Source organism: Crinia signifera, chromosome 5 (assembly GCF_055691185.1).
Source record: "Crinia signifera chromosome 5, ASM5569118v1, whole genome shotgun sequence".
Taxonomy (NCBI): domain Eukaryota; kingdom Metazoa; phylum Chordata; class Amphibia; order Anura; family Myobatrachidae; genus Crinia; species Crinia signifera.
The window spans coordinates 249,723,919-249,742,506 of NC_139221.1; the positions used below are offsets into that span (position 1 = coordinate 249,723,919).

The following is an 18,588-nucleotide window of genomic DNA, read 5'->3' on the forward strand; positions in this document are numbered from 1 at the left end:
AAGGTATCCGCATCCCCTCGCGGGGCTCGCCACGCTTCAGGCTTGGTGGCTCGCCACACTATTCTATTCTCAACTCCACGCCGACGTGGATAGTGGGGGTATGGAAAGGTCGTAGGACGCGTACCGCCGCCCCTCGCGGGCTCGCTGCACTCGCCACGCTTCGGGTTGACGTTGATAGTGGGGGTGGTGCACTATGAAAAATGGCATTTGGGGGCATTTCACTACTTTAATACACATTTCAATGCATTCTGATGCATTTCAGTCCAAAATCGACAGGGGCTCCATCTGTAGATACATTTATATAGTGTGTTAGCATTAGAAATGTTAGGGACCCATCTAATGAAGTTCACCTGGATGCAGTGGATGGGCCGACATATTTGCGCAAATGTGTGCTAAGAACTTTTAATTGTAAGAGTTATCAAAATTATTTTTACTATCAGTGTTCTTAGCCCCTAGAGTGGGCATCAGTATTGTTCTTTTTTCCCTGTATGGTACTAGAAGTCTTAACTTGGTAGCACCTCTCATTAGGTTTAAAAATATGGTGTGCAGTCCAGTCCCCCCTCTTTCCCCTTAGGTTTAGAAGGTTATTGGGCTTCCACATTTTGAGACCACATAACTATGTGTAGGGAAGATCTGGTGCTTTAATTTCAGTCACAAACAAGAACACTGCAGTTTGTTCTGAAAGGAAACTACACGACCCAGAGAAAATTATATGCGCAGCTAGCATTAAATTCTTATTTTAACTTTGTTCTGTTCGGCACATGGCCTAGTCTACCATTAGGCAGGGACATCATGTCACGCATTTAGAGATGTTCTTCTTCTGACATTGCTGCTTTGATTGCCAGGCACACCAGGGATATGAATTAAACATACAACCCTTCCTTAATCGTTGACAAAGAATAGATAGTATTTAACATATTAAAATAATTTGGATGCAATGCATTGCATTTTACCAGCCACATGGCTGCTGTTCTTCCATGCCAATGATTTGGGGCCAGTGGGACATTTTGCTGGGAACCAAACAGCAGTGGCTGACAAATATCTGCCAGTCCAGAACAAGATATGGCTGCAAAGGGATTAGGTGCTGTTGCAATGGCAGCTCAACCCCCTTTTCCCCTAATTGACCCTTCTGTGTTAAATGTATAAAAGTGGAGACATGTTTCCACCCATTCACTAGGAACAAACAATTCTTGGAAAATTCTACAAAATTAATCAAAAAGCATAGGGTGGGCACTAAATCCTATAAATTGGTATGTGAGAATACATGTATATATGGAGCGTGCTTTAAGTTGCTTTTTAAAGAAAAAAAAATTAAAATTAGTAGCATATTCAAAACATTTAACAATAGGTGGTAACACTTTGATCAACATTTTAGGACAAGCATATTAAACATGAAAAGTTATTAACTGCCATTTGGAGATTCTGACAATTACAATATATGAATCTCCAAACGAGTTATACTGATGCCGATCTACAAGCTATTGGGCTGGCCTGCATGATCATAATAATGCTGACAAATTACAAAAACTTTGTTTTTGACAACATTGCATGACCTTGACTAGTATTAGATCTAACTGTGCAAGTATTACTAGAGCTCCTAATTCAGTCACTATAACTTTGTAAAGATTGCAGTGCTAAACCATTAAATCTTTATTTATTTGACTTTGTACACCATTAAGATTATTTGCATATAAGAAATACATCTGCAGTATTGTGTAGTATCAAAACTAGACTGCATTAATAGGAGTAGCCATAAGACGAGCAAAAGCACTAGAAGGGTCCATGTAGTGTTCGAGTACAGGCATTGTGTGTAAGGGATTGTTAATATTCAGGCCATCAAGATCCGAACAGTCAGAAGCTGGCAGCAACTTCCAGACACTAAGCATAAGAGTTAGAGCATGGTACAATCAGGGGTACTTGTTTCCTAGCACGGCGCCCCCGATTTTGATCGAAGTGAATCTTAAAGCATCGCATGCAATATAGCGGCATGCGACGCGATTCGATTTTTAATTGTACAAGCACCCTGATGAGTGCTTACAATGTTAAATGCACCCCCACTGTCAACGCCACTCCCACTATCAACATCAACCTGAAGTGTGGCGAGCGCAGTGAGCCCGCGAGGGGTGGCGGTACGCGTCCTCCGACCTTTTCATACCCCCACTATCCACGTCGGGGTGGAGTTGATTTTAGATAGCGTGGCGAGCGCAGCGAGCACAGCGTGCCCCGCAAGGGGACACGGATTACATTACATGTATTCCGCTACGCTCGCCACGCTTCGGGCTCGTATTCCACGTCCGCTCGCCACGCTTCGGGCTCGGTGGCTCGCTGCGCTCGCCACACTATCTAAAATCAACTTCATGCCAACGTGGATAGTGGGGGTATGAAAAGGTCGGAGGACGCGTGCCGCTGCGCTCGCCACGCTTCGGGTTAGCGTTAATAGTGGGGGTACATTTAACATTGTAAGCACCCATCAGGGTGCTTGTACAATTAAAAATCGCATCGCATGCCATTTCCTGGCATGCAATGCTATCTGATATTTCATTGTACAAACACTCCTGTTAATTTAACGGGAAGATCGCATCGCATACCACTAAATACGGTATGCGATGGGCGCCGTGCTAGGAAAAAAGAACCCATTATTAGAACCCAATTAGGTTTAGGGTTCTAATAATGAACGAGATCCTTTAGTCATTTTTAATGGTGGGATGCTACAGTCAGCATTCGGACCATTAGGATATCAACTATTGGGGTATCTATACCAATACGTTGTCTGCATTCACTCACTAGGACTGACTCTTTTGGCTATTCACCTATTTTCCCTTAAGAATAATATTAAAACCGGTTGCAACATTTATTTAATCATGGTACGATCAAGATAGAAACAAAATAAACCTTGCCCTCTCTGGCTCATTCAGGTTTTGATACTATTAAATTGTGTCCATTTGATTGTGCTAGCAGTACAATAATAACTGTACTAGCAAGGAACAGCATGCTCAGCTATTGTTTTTTTGGATTGATATAGTGTACTTAAATTTGCTCGCAGCTATTAAAAATGCAGAGGCAGAGAGCACAGATTTCTCAGGTTATACAACTTTTTTTACTTTGGTGCAGTCTCCAAGCCAGATGCATCTGTGGCCATGGCAGCCTACCTACTAGCTAATAAGAGTACATGCAGCTGTAAGCTGAAAGTTTTTTTTCCTGTCGGAAGCCATCATCATTTGGACACTTAACTTCTCCATGCAGGGTGCAAAAGATCAGTCTAAAGCTATGTACACACGCTTCGATTTTTCCCCTTTTTCGATTCGATTTTGCTTATAGAAGCAAAATCGAATCCACATCGAATGGTTTTTAGGACACTTTGCGATCTGCATTCGATGCGCGCTCCCGTTTTCTCAAAATCAAACAGAAAAATATGGACTGTGCAGCCAAGGAAATATCAAATTCGATATGTACACTGTACATTGAATGTAAATCAAATTCGACATCTAATGCAAAAGTACAGATCTAAAACCAAATTCGACATCTAATGCAAAAGTACAGATCTAAAACCAAATTGAATGGGAAGATCTAATGCCAGATCTAATAGAAAATTGAATCTAAAACAAATCAAAGTGTGTGTGTGTGTATACAGCTATAAATGTGCATCCCATCGACATCTGCATGTTACTAAAGTAGGCTTACACACCCACAACCCTACCACTAGATGGAACAGTTCTGCGCATCCACATGGTTGCCACTCAGTTACTGCCCAGAAACATCCATTTCCCAAAAAGAATGGTCCTATCAATCAGCCCACACCCAAATGCCTGATGTGATAACCAACCAACCAGCTCCTATCTGTCATTTTTCAAACCTAGCCTGTAACATGGCTGATTGGCTGGCTGTTTATCACTCTCCATTTGATCACTTTTTGAAGCTTGATACATCTGGCCTTTTGTTCTTAAATGGCTTCTTTTTCTAAACCAATACATATTGACAATATCTAGTCACAGAGCTTGGATTCTTTTTTAAATGTATCTCAGTGTGGGATAATTGTTAGAATATTAACTATATATGGTTTCTAAAAATACCGGCAGAAGCAGTCCCCAGCACGACTGGCTGTGTCCGTGTAACACTGACATCCCAAAGTCCATCTCTGTGGCCAACATAATCTTTCACCAACTGGCAGATTGCACGCGAGGTTGTGGTTTTGAAGCTGGAGACAATCTATAAGGAAAAAAAGCACATTTCATAAAATATACATATATCTCACAACCACTGCCTAAATTATAACAAGTAGAGGAAACCAAAAAGATTGGTCAGCCTACATAAGGACACAGTACGCACAGTACAGCAGTAGCGCTACAGTGTTACTTTTGGTAAGATACAAAACTCGCGCATTTGTAATAATGGCTATTGCTGTGAATTTGAGGTTCTAAAAAAAACACAAGGCCGGCCACACACAATAACTACCTGCACAGTGTTTAATTAGTCACAAAAGGAGTCAGGCACCAGTAATTTACAGTCAGGTGAACATGTTGCCTGGCAGCAAGATTTGCTTCTGGAGAACAATGCAATTTATATTTGCTTAATGCAAGCATTGCTGACCTTGACCCTCCAGCTGTTATGAAACTACACATCCCAGCATGCCTTGCAATAGTTTTAGCATACCCTAATAGCAAAACTGTGGCAAGGCATGATGGGACTTGTAGTTTCACAACAGCTGGAGGGCCAAGGTTGGACATGGTTTTAATATCTGCACAGCAGAACACTTACAGAAAAAAAAAAACACCACTATTAATAATTTACACATTGATCAAAATCAGAAATTGATCACAAATTTGCAACCCTGAAATAGCATGGAGGAAAGCAACATAAAATATAAGTATACAAACAAGTGAATAAATATTAGGATCATGGTTTAATATCAGAAAGTCTTCTTTATGCAGCTGTTCTAATGATCACAAAGAAAAATATTAAGCATTTACACACATTTTCACAGAGGGGGGTGATTGCGACGAATCGGGCCGTGAAAATCGGATCAGTTTGATGTCCCCTCAGGTCCGCTGCGTGGTCCCGTGCGCATCAGACCCGAGCAGGTGGTCGGACCTGCTGGCGGTCCGGCCACCCATCCTGGGACCTCCTTCCTGTGCAGCGGGGGGCGGGCTGCGGGGCCCTGCCAGCTGGTGGTGATGGGCGGGAAGCAGGGTCTGTCCGAGCGCAGCAGCTGGGAGGCTGCTGGAGCTTGTAGTGGCATTTTGCCGTGCGGCAGGATGCGGCTGCTGAATATTTTGAAATGACTGGCTGGCAGTTCATTGGCTGAGTCTCAGCCAGTCATTTCAAAATATTCAGCAGCCACATCCCGCCGCCCGGCAAAATGCAGCTACAAGCTCCAGCAGCCTCCAAGCCGCCACTCGGATGGAACCCGCTGTCCACCCACCCGCCATCACCACCAGCTGGCCAGACTCTGCAGCCCACCCCCTGCCACCGCAGCAGCTCCCTGGGTGAACTACATGCAATAAATCGCATGCGATTTATTGCATGTAAAAATGGCACATCAAATGCCAGATCGCATGTGAGCCTCCCATGGAGCTGCCGAGGGCTCTGGGCAAACTGGTCTGACTTGTCCTTAGGACAAATCAGGGCCAGTGTATGGGGGCCTTTACAGATATATATATTAAAACTTTTAAAATGTGAAAATAAAAAATCAAAAGATAGAAATAGTGTTGCAGACATTGTTTCATGTATGTATAAAAGGGGGTTGGGTGCCTGTGGGATCATGCTAAATGTGGAGGAAACAGCAATGCTGAGGACATGGATGAACATTTCCGGTTTGTATTTTTTTAAGAAAAAACAAAATAAGCTGGGTACATATTAGACGAGGTTTATAGACGATAAACAAGAAAACAATATTTTCCTGAATATTGTCCAGTGTGTATGCAACATATTTTTGATGATGCATGTTACCACGGGTCCTTTTTGACCCACTCACACGCTGAAATCCTGACTATGGGTATAATTCAGCTTGAGTTTTTGTTTTGAGAGGATTTGCAAAACGACACTCAGTGAAAGCAATTTGGGGTGGGGAGGGGGGTTTGGGGGCACGCCAAGCACAGTGCATGGCTATCTCCCATGCCAGGTTCAGCCACGCAATGCAATTTTAGCATCGCTACTATTCAAGCGCTTGGGTACACCGCAAAGTACTCACCAGCAGTAGACCCACTGGCAGACTGTTGCAAAGCCAGGGTCGCCTTCTTTTGGTTCTCAGACACCTCCCCCCCTTAGTGCCCCCAATGCCAATGTCCCACTAACGTTGCATCACCGCCCCCCACTGGCCCTTACACTGCAGTCAAATGTTTCAGAATGTGATCGCAGATTCAGGGCTTGTGCATGTAGCAGATCACCGAAAGCCAAATCAGTGGTCACTGAGCGATATGGTTTGTAACATAGTTTAGTGTATATGCACTATAGCATTTTTCATGGAGTACCAGGTACTGTAGTTCAAGGGATATATTTGATGACATGGCTTCATTTGCTGTGTCGTCTAATGTGTATCTAGTTTAAAGACACAAATTAAAGAAAGCCAAACTCTTGTTCAAAGAAAAGAACAGTAATAGAAAAAAGTTGAGATTTGGAATAGTACTACATGTGTAGTGTAGGTTTATTCTGTCACAAATCGTTTAGATTCTTACTACAGAAGGAAACCATAAAAACCAAGTGCTTCTACATATCCCTCCATTCACGTGTACAGTAAGGGAAAGGCAGCAATGGAGAGCCAAGTACTTTCAGACAGATCAGTGGGCAGACTCACAAAACCGAAGGGAAGTCACCATACAGTACATTCAATTACCCAGAGATTCCCAAACTCCACCTTTGGAGTTCAGGTTTTAAGGCTTTAGCACAGGTGACTGGATTAGTACCTCACTCAATTTGATTTAGCTATCTGGACTCAAGCATGGATTAGCCATAAAACCTACCCTTAAATGACATGAGTTTGGAAAACCCTGCAGTAGCCTGTAGACCAAAGTTACAGGAGTTTGGTTGTGTACATGAAAACCAATATAAACCACAGGATCCAACTTATTTATCAGTCATATTTCTCTGAACGCTACATATAAATTGGAGGAACTGTACAGTTTATTATTATTATATCATTTATGTATATGGCGCCACAAAAGTTCTGAAGTGCCTAAAGGGGCACACAGGGAGCGATTTAGTGCTTTTTCGAAGCAATCTGACTAGATTGCTTAGAAAGTAAGCACAGATCTCTGCGTGTGTATGCTCTGAGAGATTAATTATATCCTGAGCACTAAGTCAGTGCATACAGTCAAAATCTAGTCAAATTGCTTAGCAAGTGATTGCAAATCTGTGTGTGTACAGAAAGAGAGATGCTGATCGCAATCTCTCATTCTGAACCACTACCCTGCCATTTTTTGCTTATATGCAAATATGCTTAGCAAAATCGCTTCGCACAAATCTCTGCATGTGTATGTGCTCCCCATGGGAGATTGACTCCAGGAAATCGCCTACCCTAAATAGCTTAGCACATCTCTCTACAGAATATATACAAATGAACAAAAACAAGAAAACAACTAAAGCCCAATAAACACGGGGCAACCCATCCTTCCTGCTGAGCGATGGACTTAAGCACAAATGCAGGGAACACATCGCGGTACACCCTCGTTGCACCCGTGATGCTGTGTGATCATGCTGAGCAGTGCTTTGCCTATTGTTTATAGGCAAAGCTCCATTATCTAGCAGGAAAGCCGGGGCAAGCAATGGCTCTCACTGCGGGCGATAGCAATGCAGGGACTGTGCATCGCCATCAGAGCGTTTAGTGCTCCATTTCTAAAGGGATCTAGTCCGATCACTTAGAAAGGGCTAAAATGTCCCTGTGTGTATGCACCTTTACAGCATAAGACAATTTGGGATAAAAAAGATGGTAAATAAAGATAGTTGCATCAGGGGGACAAGACGCTGAAATAGTAGGGTGGCAGAGACCAGGGGTTAGAGAGGAAAAAATAAATAAATCCCATGAGGGCAGAGGGCTCTGCTTATGAGAGCTTCAATTCTAAAGGGGAGGAGCAGGCAGACCGTGTTGACAAAGATGGGGTATAAGTGAGTATAAACAGAAGGTTAGGATGAGAGGTGGCCGGGTTTGATGCAGAAGTGGCAGAGGAGCACGATAAAGTTTTCTAGAGAGTCAGAAGTGGGAGGAAGTATCCAGTTGGAAAAGAGGCGGTGTGCATTTGTGGATTGAAGAGGGCCGATGGGAGTGTTCCAGGGTTCCACTAAGTGCAAGCCCTTGGTCAGTGGAAAGAGGACAAATCATTACACCCTGCACAATGCTAGCGATAGTAAAAATATTCTGCAGAAGGAAAGATTCTGAAGCTGAAAAGTAAAAATAAAAGAAGCCACTAGGACACATGATCACTTTGTATGTATACAAATGCCTCAATCGAGATTTGAAAAATGAAAACGCAGCGAATGTCTATTAACCCCTTCCTGACAGAGCTAGTTTTTGCGTTCCTGACAGAGCCCTTTTTTTCAAATCTGACATGTCTTACTTAAGTGGGGATAACTTTTTTTTGCTTTTACTTATCCCAGTGATTTTGAGATTGTTTTTTCGTGACACATTGTACTTCAAATTAGTGGTAAATTTGGGTCGATACAGTCTGTGTTTTTTTGTGAAAAATACCAAAATGTCGTGAAAAAATGGAAAATTTAGCGATTTGCAAAATGTTAAATTTTCTGCTTGTGAGACAAATAATCTTACCACTCAAAATAGTTAATAACTAACATAGACCATATGTCTACTTTATGTTTCCATCATTATTTCAACTTCCTTTTAATTTTTTTGGACACTAGGAGGCTTACAATATGAATAGCAAATTCTCAAATTTTCAAGAAAATTTCAAACACTGATTTTTTTAGGGACCAGTTCAGTTATGATGTGACTTTGAGGGACTTGTATGTGAGACACCCCCATAAATGATGCCATTTCAAAAACTGCACCCCTCACAGTATTCAAAACAGCATTTTGGAAGTTTGTTAACCCTTTAGGTGTTTCACAGGAATTAAAACAAAGTGTAGGTGAAATTTCAAAATTTCTTTTTTTTTGCAGATTTGCAATTTTAATAAATTTTTCTAAGGAACACAGTACATTTTACTAGAGAAATGTGACTAAAAATTGATTCCCCCAAATCTTTTGTTTTCATAAATATCCTATATGTGGCCCTAGTGTGCACGTTGACCAAACCACAGGCTTCATAATAGAAGGAGCACCTACTTGATTTTGGAGCCTCCTTTTTATGAGATTATTTTTTAGGCACCATGTAGGTTTCTACGCACCATAAGATGCTAAAATTTAGGAACCCCCCCACAAGTGACCCCATTTAGCAAACTACACCCCTCAGGGAATTCATCTAGGGGTATAGTGTACATTTCAAACCCCCAGGGGTTTCACCAATTGTGGTCCAACTGGGCAGTGAAAATGAAAAATTAAATTTTTTACACAAAAATGCAGTTCTGGCTCAAAATTTTTCATTTTCACAAGGAATGAAGGAGACAAAGCCCCCCAAAATCTGTGCCCCAATTTCTACCGAGTACGGCAATGCCTCACATGTGACCAAAAATACCAGTTGGGTGCATGGCAGGACTCAGAAGGGAAGGAGTGATTTTTGGATTTTGCAGCTCAGATTCTGGTGGAATTTTGGTGGGTGCTATGTCGCATTAGCAAGACCCCCCAAGCACCAATACAGTGGAACCCCCCCACAAGTGACCCCATTTTGCAAACTACACCCCTCAGGGAATTCATCTAGGGGTATAGTGTACATTTTAAACCCCCAGGGGTTTCACCAATTTTGATACAAGTGGGCAGTGAAAATGAAAAATTACATTTTTTTACACAAAAATGCAGTTCTGGCTCAAAATGTTTCATTTTCAGAAGGTATGAAGGAGAAAAAGCACCCCAAAATCTGTGCCCCAATTTCTCCCGAGTACGGCAATGCCTCACATGTGACCAAAAAGTACCAGTTGGGTGCATGGCAGGACTCAGAAGGGAAGGAGTGATTTTTGGATTTTGAAGCACAGATTTTGGTGGAATGAATGGTGGGTGCTATGTTGCACCAATACAGTGGAACCCCCCCACAAGTCACCCCATTTTGCAAACTACACCCCTCAGGGAATTCATCTAGGGGTATAGTGTACATTTCAAACCCCCAGGGGTTTCACCAATTTTGATACAAGTGGGCAGTGAACATGAAAAATTACATTTTTTTACACAAAAATGCAGTTCTGGCTCAATATTTTTCATTTTCACAAGGAATGAAGGAGAAAAAGCACCCCAAAATCTGTGCCCCAATTTCTCCCGAGTACGGCAATGCCTCACATGTGACCAAAAAATACCAGTTGGGTGCATGACAGGACTCAGAAGGGAAGGAGTGATTTTTGGATTTTGCAGCTCAGATTCTGGTGGAATTTTGGTGGGTGCTATGTCGCATTAGCAAGACCCCCCAAGCACCAATACAGTGGATCCCCCCCACAAGTGACCCCATTTTGCAAACTACACCCCTCAGGGAATTCATCTAGGGGTATAGTGTACATTTCAAACCCCCAGGGGTTTCACCAATTTTGATACAAGTGGGCAGTGAACATGAAAAATTACATTTTTTTACACAAAAATGCAGTTCTGGCTCAAAATTTTTCATTTTCAGAAGGTATGAAGGAGAAAAAGCACCCCAAAATCTGTGCCCCAATTTCTCCCGAGTACGGCAATGCCTCACATGTGACCAAAAAGTACCAGTTGGGTGCATGGCAGGACTCAGAAGGGAAGGAGTGATTTTTGGATTTTGCAGCACAGATTTTGGTGGAATGAATGGTGGGTGCTATGTTGCACCAATACAGTGGAACCCCCCCACAAGTGACCCCATTTTGCAAACTACACCCCTCAGGGAATTCATCTAGGGGTATAGTGTACATTTCAAACCCCCAGGGGTTTCACCAATTTTGATACAAGTGGGCAGTGAACATGAAAAAATTACATTTTTTTACACAAAAATGCAGTTCTGGCTCAATATTTTTCATTTTCACAAGGAATGAAGGAGAAAAAGCACCACAAAATCTGTGCCCCAATTTCTCCCGAGTACGGCAATGCCTCACATGTGACCAAAAAATACCAGTTGGGTGCATGACAGGACTCAGAAGGGAAGGAGTGATTTTTGGATTTTGCAGCTCAGATTCTGGTGGAATTTTGGTGGGTGCTATGTCGCATTAGCAAGACCCCCCAAGCACCAATACAGTGGAACCCCCCCACAAGTGACCCCATTTTGCAAACTACACCCCTCAGGGAATTCATCTAGGGGTATAGTGTACATTTCAAACCCCCAGGGGTTTCACCAATTTTGATACAAGTGGGCAGTGAACATGAAAAATTACATTTTTTTACACAAAAATGCAGTTCTGGCTCAAAATTTTTCATTTTCACAAGGAATGAAGGAGAAAAAGCACCCCAAAATCTGTGCCCCAATTTCTCCCGAGTACGGCAATGCCTCACATGTGACCAAAAAATACCAGTTGGGTGCATGGCAGGACTCAGAAGGGAAGGAGTGATTTTTGGATTTTGCAGCTCAGATTCTGGTGGAATTTTGGTGGGTGCTATGTCGCATTAGCAAGACCCCCCAAGCACCAAGACAGTGGAACCCCCCCACAAGTGACCCCATTTTGCAAACTACACCCCTCAGGGAATTCATCTAGGGGTATAGTGTACATTTCAAACCCCCAGGGGTTTCACCAATTTTGATACAAGTGGGCAGTGAAAATGAAAAATTACATTTTTTTACACAAAAATGCAGTTCTGGCTCAAAATTTTTCATTTTCAGAAGGTATGAAGGAAAAAAAGCACCCCAAAATCTGTGCCCCAATTTCTCCCGAGTACGGCAATGCCTCACATGTGACCAAAAAGTACCAGTTGGGTGCATGGCAGGACTCAGAAGGGAAGGAGTGATTTTTGGATTTTGCAGCACAGATTTTGGTGGAATGAATGGTGGGTGCTATGTTGCACCAATACAGTGGAACCCCCCCACAAGTGACCCCATTTTGCAAACTACACCCCTCAGGGAATTCATCTAGGGGTATAGTGTACATTTCAAACCCCCAGGGGTTTCACCAATTTTGATACAAGTGGGCAGTGTACATGAAAAAATTACATTTTTTTACACAAAAATGCAGTTCTGGCTCAATATTTTTCATTTTCACAAGGAATGAAGGAGAAAAAGCACCCCAAAATCTGTGCCCCAATTTCTCCCGAGTACGGCAATGCCTCACATGTGACCAAAAAGTACCAGTTGGGTGCATGGCAGGACTCAGAAGGGAAGGAGTGATTTTTGGATTTTGCAGCACAGATTTTGGTGGAATGAATGGTGGGTGCTATGTTGCACCAATACAGTGGAACCCCCCCACAAGTCACCCCATTTTGCAAAGTACACCCCTCAGGGAATTCATCTAGGGGTATAGTGTACATTTCAAACCCCCAGGGGTTTCACCAATTTTGATACAAGTGGGCAGTGAAAATGAAAAATTACATTTTTTTACACAAAAATGCAGTTCTGGCTCAAAATTTTTCATTTTCAGAAGGTATGAAGGAGACAAAGCACCCCAATATCTGTGCCCAAATTTCTCCCGAGTACGGCAATGCCTCATGTGTGACCAAAAAGTGGCAGGACTCAGAAGGGAAGGAGTGATATTTGGATTTTGCAGCACAAATTCTGGTGGAATGATGGTGGGTGCTATGTCGCATTAGCAAGACCCCCAAAGCACCAATACAGTGGAACCCCCCCACAAGTGACCCCATTTTGCAAACTACACCCCTCAGGGAATTCATCTAGGGGTATAGTGTACATTTCAAACCCCCAGGGGTTTCACCAATTTTGATACAAGTGGGCAGTGAACATGAAAAATTACATTTTTTTACACAAAAATGCAGTTCTGGCTCAAAATTTTTAATTTTCACAAGGTATGAAGGAGACAAAGCACCCCAAAATATGTGCCCCAATTTCTCCCAAGTACGGCAATGCCTCACATGTGACCAAAAAATACCAGTTGGGTGCATGGCAGGACTCAGAAGGGAAGGAGTGATTTTTGGATTTTGCAGCACAGATTTTGGTGGAATGAATGGTGGGTGCTATGTTGCACCAATACAGTGGAACCCCCCCACCAGTCACCCCATTTTGCAAACTACACCCCTCAGGGAATTCATTTAGGGGTATAGTGTACATTTCAAACCCCCAGGGGTTTCACCAATTTTGATACAAGTGGGCAGTGAACATGAAAAATTACATTTTTTTACACAAAAATGCAGTTCTGGCTCAAAATTTTTCATTTTCACAAGGAATGAAGGAGAAAAAGCACCCCAAAATCTGTGCCCCAATTTCTCCCAAGTACGGCAATGCCTCGCATGTGACCAAAAAATACCAGTTGGGTGCATGGCAGGACTCAGAAGGGAAGGAGTGATTTTTGGATTTTGCGGCTCAGATTCTGGTGGAATGAATGGTGGGTGCTATGTGGCATTAGCAAGACCCCCGAAGCACGGTGAAATTATGAACCTAATATTCCATAGATGTGTGGTATATTTTAAAACACTCCTTTATACATAGGCCGGGTTTGTCGGGGCAAGTGTCACACTGGAAAATAGTTTGCTTTCTTATTCCCTTTTTATAGCAAACTTTGCACCTTTTTTGTGTCCTGCCCTTTTTTCCAGTGGAGGGGATTTCATCAGGAAAATGCTGCCCTGGTACAATACGGGGACCAGTACTAGAAGTACTGGGGCCCTCTGCCTGCTGGTTCCCAAATATTAGGCCCTTTATGACTTCCTCTTGAAAGTGCATAAATGTCCCCCCTCTGGCCGGTAGAACGGAATAGCACGTAAGCGTTATACAGTGCCATCTGGATGATATACACGGCCACCTTCTTGTACCAGATTTTTGTTTTCCGCAGGGCACTGTACGGCTTCAGTACCTGATCTGAAAGATCAACTCCGCCCATGTACCTATTGTAATCCAGGATACAATTAGGTTTGGAGGTGTGGGTACTGGTACCTCGTACAGGGATGGAGGTGGTACTGTCTCCGTGAATTGTTGTCAGTATAAGGACATCCCTCTTGTCCTTATATTTGACCAACAACATATTTTCGTTGCATATTCCCCTGCTTTCACCCCTTCTCATTACTTGGGCAATGTGCGTTTTTGGGAGGCCTCTTTGGTTCTTGCGCACAGTACCGCAAGCTGCTGTACCTCTTGAACCAAGGGCCTTAAACAGGGGGATGCTGGTGTAAAAGTTATCCACATAGAGGTGATAACCTTTATCCAGGAAGGGGTGCACTAAATCCCAGACAATTTTCCCACTAACACCTACGAGGGAGGGGGGGCATTCTGGCGGTTCAATTCTTGAATCCTTCCCTTCATAAACCCTAAACCTGTGGGTGTACCCTGAGGTGCTTTCACACAGTTTATACATTTTTATGCCATACCTTGCCCTCTTACTGGGAAGGTACTGGCGGAATTTAACCCTTCCTTTAAAATGTATAAGGGACTCGTCGATACAAATAAATTTTTCAGGGATGTACACCTCTTCAAATTTGGCACTGAAATGATCAATGACCGGCCTGACTTTGAATAGCCGGTCAAAGGTGGGATCATCTCTGGGTGGGCACTGTGCATTATCGGTGTAATGTATAAATTTAAGAATTGTCTCAAATCGAGTCCGGGTCATGGCCATACGGTAAAATGGAGTACTGTACAGAACATCTGTACTCCAATATTGCCTAATTTCTGGCTTTTTTACTATGCCCATATGAAACACCAGACCCCAAAACATCATCATCTCTACTGCATCTACAGGGGTCCACCTAGCAAATGATGACGTGGGGTTTTGAGCAATAAACTGCTGGGCATATAAATTAGTTTGGTCCACCATTAAATTTATAAAATCATCAGAGAAAAATAATTTGAAAAAGTCAATTTCTCTGAGACCTGTGGAATCAAATTGGATTCCTGGCATGGCCAAAAACTCAGGAACCTGGGGCTCAAAATTGTCTGGTGGTGGGGTCCATACGAGATCAATTATTGGGGGGGGGTCTCAGCTGCTCTACGGGGGCGTCTTTGAGGGGGTCCCTCATCACCAGAGGAGGAAGAGGAGCTTAAGGCAAATCCTTCAAATTCCCCGCTTGCATCACTGGCTGTGTCAGAGTCAGAAGCAAGCATGGCATATGCCTCCTCCACTGAATACATTCTCCTGGATGACTGGGAGGACATTTGGGAGGACATTTGGGAGGACATTTGGGATGCCATTTTTATTTTTGTGTTACTGGTAGTGAAATGTTTCAACACGTGTATAGTGTAGGGGGGGGTACAAACTTTATTTCAATCCGGGGGGTATGTAGTGTGTAGTGTGTATGTAGTGCAGAAAAAAAAAAAATACTTTATACCAATAAAAAAAAAAAAAATGAAGGGGTTAAAAATAAAAAATTTAAGGGGTTAAAAAAAAAAAAAAAGGTCCTGCGCCAAAAATTGAGCACAGATGTTGGTCAGTAACGTCTGTCACTGAACAGCGCTCAAAGGCAACAGGAATTTGATAAAAAAAAAAAAAAAAATAGATCAACCCTGTGCCGAAAAAGATGATCAGTGATGTACGTCACTGATCAGCGCACAGCGGCCACAGGACACCCACAAAATCACAGTGTGTGTAAAAAAAAAATTAAAAAAAGACCCCACAGCACACACACAAAAAAAAAAGGTGATCAGTGATGCGACACTGATTACCAGTGAGGTTGCAGCAGGTGCACAACCTTTGGTGCAACTGACAGGTATATATAAAAAAAAAAAAACCTCTGTACCCCCAAAAAAGTTGCTGATCACCTCAGATATAGTGATCAGCACAAAAGGCGGGGGCAGCAGACACAAAATTTAGCACTCTCTATCACTCTCTGTCACTATCTCTCTCTATCTCTCTATCTCTCACTATCTATCACTCTATGACACTGCAGCAGCAGCACTGACAGGTATATCTATATATAAAAAAAAACCTGCGCCCCCAAAAAGTGGCTGATCAGTTAATTTATACTGATCAGCACAAAAGGAGGGGGCAGCAGTCAGTTATATAAAAAATATATAGCACAATCTGTCACTATCTCTCTCTATCTCTCTCTAACTATCACACTGCAGCAGCACAAAATATAGCACTCTGTCACTAGGCCTCTCTATCTATCTCTCTCTCTCTATCTCTCTCTCTCTATCTATAACTATATCACACTGCAGCAGCACAAAATATAGCACTCTGACACTATCTCTCTCTATCTCTCTCTATCTCTCTCTATCTCTCTCTATCTCTATCTAGCTAGTACACTGCAGCAGCACAATTTCACAGGAAGGCACAAGTAGCAACAGGATCCAGGAAGCAGTGATGAAGCAGCGATCAGGTAAGTATGGAGCAAGTATGGAGCAAGGTTCTGGTCAGTATGGCGGCAGGGGGGTACGGTGACCGCACTGCACGCTATTCCAGACCGGAATGGCGTCTGCAGTGCAGTCACCGTTAGTTTAAATCCCCCTCCTTGGCTGTGATTGGTCCGTCGGTCCGACGGACCAATCACGGCCTTTGGGGGCGGGCGGGGTGAGGTGGGGTGACACCAGTGTCACCCTTACACCCCGCGGTGATTGGTGCTGTACTTTACAGCACCAATCACCTCTGATCCCGTGTCACCGGCGAACGTTATTCGCCGGTGACACAGGAAAACGCTGTGAATGGCTGTTCACACTGAACAGCCAATCACAGCGATCGCCGACGGGGGGGCGGCATCGCAGCCCCCCCTGGGCATGCACGGACATGTCTGCTGTCAGGGACAGCAGACATGTTGAAACTGTCACCGCGTCTATAGACGCGGTGACAGTTTAAATCCATGACGTACATTTACGCCATGTGTCGGGAAGTGCTTCCCGACCATGACGTAAATGTACGTCAAATGTCGGGAAGGGGTTAAATGTTAACATAAGGATTCTCAGCCTTTGGCACAAATTCTATGCTGCAGTCAGGATCTTCATTGTTTTCAGGATACTGTAAATGAAATCAGGTTAGTTTCTAGGTATGTGGCCCTGCTTCCAATCTCATGCTGGGATTCAGGACATCTCATGGCCGCTGTTATACAAAAAAATCAAGTATAGAGAAAGACACTAGAGATGAGTCTACACTGAACTCCTATATAAAAGCACCATTAGTGGATTACTTACCCCAATGGAAAGCCTTGGAAACTTTATGCACAGCAAGGAGTCACTTGCTACTCAAAGAACGAGGATTTTCTGGCATCACTAGCTCACTGAGGAAATACTAGTGCTGTAGCCAAGAGCTTTGGCTTTCATATACACAGAGCCTACCGTCTGCTACTTGAATGACCTTGCATGGGGCGGCTGAAACCGAGTATAGTTACCAGATTATATTGGAAAATGCCATTTGTAGCAGACAGATGTCACTCTCTGGAGGGAGTACGTAACCGCAGAATGTCTGCAATATAAATGATTTGGGCAACCACACACCTTTTCTCTTTAGAATTAAAGGGATATCTTCCAACCTTACAAATGCATATTTAAAACACAACGAACCCCCCCCCCCTTAAAATAAAAAAATAAAAAGCAGCACACATTCAAACGCAATATGAAACATGACTATTAAACATCCAGTTCTGGTTAATATGTATATAATGCACTCACTGCATTCCCACTGTTAGTCATTGAACTGCAGTCTAGAAAAAAGTATTAGAATAAAAAAAAGAAGTTGTAATGTTCAGTTAGATCAAATATGGTAAATGGACAGACTTTCTAGAAACCACTGCAGTAAAATATAATGGCCATCATACCTTTCAACTGTACATTTTACTCACACTTTGAATGGTATCGTATGGCAGAATAAACAGGACTACCTGCCTTTGCTCTCAATGTATAACAACGTAACTTGGCAGGTTGCAGACTGTTAGTGGATGAGATTTGGCACCTTAACTGCATTGTATATTCAACGTGTAATAGAAGAAACCACCACAAACGCCACTCTTGTGATAGTAACACCACGTACCCATTTGATTGCATTGGCTAATACCACTAATTGATATTCACAAAGGGAAATAATTTCCTGCGAGTCAGCCAAGCACAGACAACGCTCATATTACACAGAGTGGTACAACAGAGCATGAAAGTTTATAGATGTTTGTATACTGGAAACCTTCCAAACTACCAGATAGTGTTTTCAATGGCTAGATATTATTATGAAGTTAATAACACAGCAATACTCTAGGCTGCTTTCCTGGCGCATGGGAACACAAAAAACACAAGAAGTAATTTTATCTAACTGGAGTAGTCCATTGCAGCTTATATTCAATAGTGTGACAGTGGTTAATACACAGGAACTTTCCATGTTATTAACTCATCACAGAACAGTTGATAACTGGGGGGGGGGGGGGGGTAACCAAGTCTGGTAACAGCAGCATTTATGCTACAATATCTGTAACTTATTAGAGCCGTGCTGTCAAGTACATCCCATATTCAAGTCATAAATGTGAGCACTATTATACTT

The 18,588-nt window shown here is 42.8% G+C and overlaps 1 protein-coding gene across 3 annotated transcripts in view; it reads right to left on the reverse strand.

Annotated features, from left to right (window-relative positions):
- Positions 1-18,588, reverse strand: part of WDR37 (WD repeat domain 37) — a 98,783-nt gene that overhangs the window by 52,230 nt on the left and 27,965 nt on the right. For all 3 annotated transcript variants that reach the window (XM_083188802.1, XM_083188803.1, XM_083188800.1), the window contains exon 6: positions 4,071-4,206. In XM_083188802.1, coding sequence (XP_083044928.1) covers positions 4,071-4,206 — 136 coding nt within the window. The remainder of the gene's footprint in view (positions 1-4,070; positions 4,207-18,588) is intronic.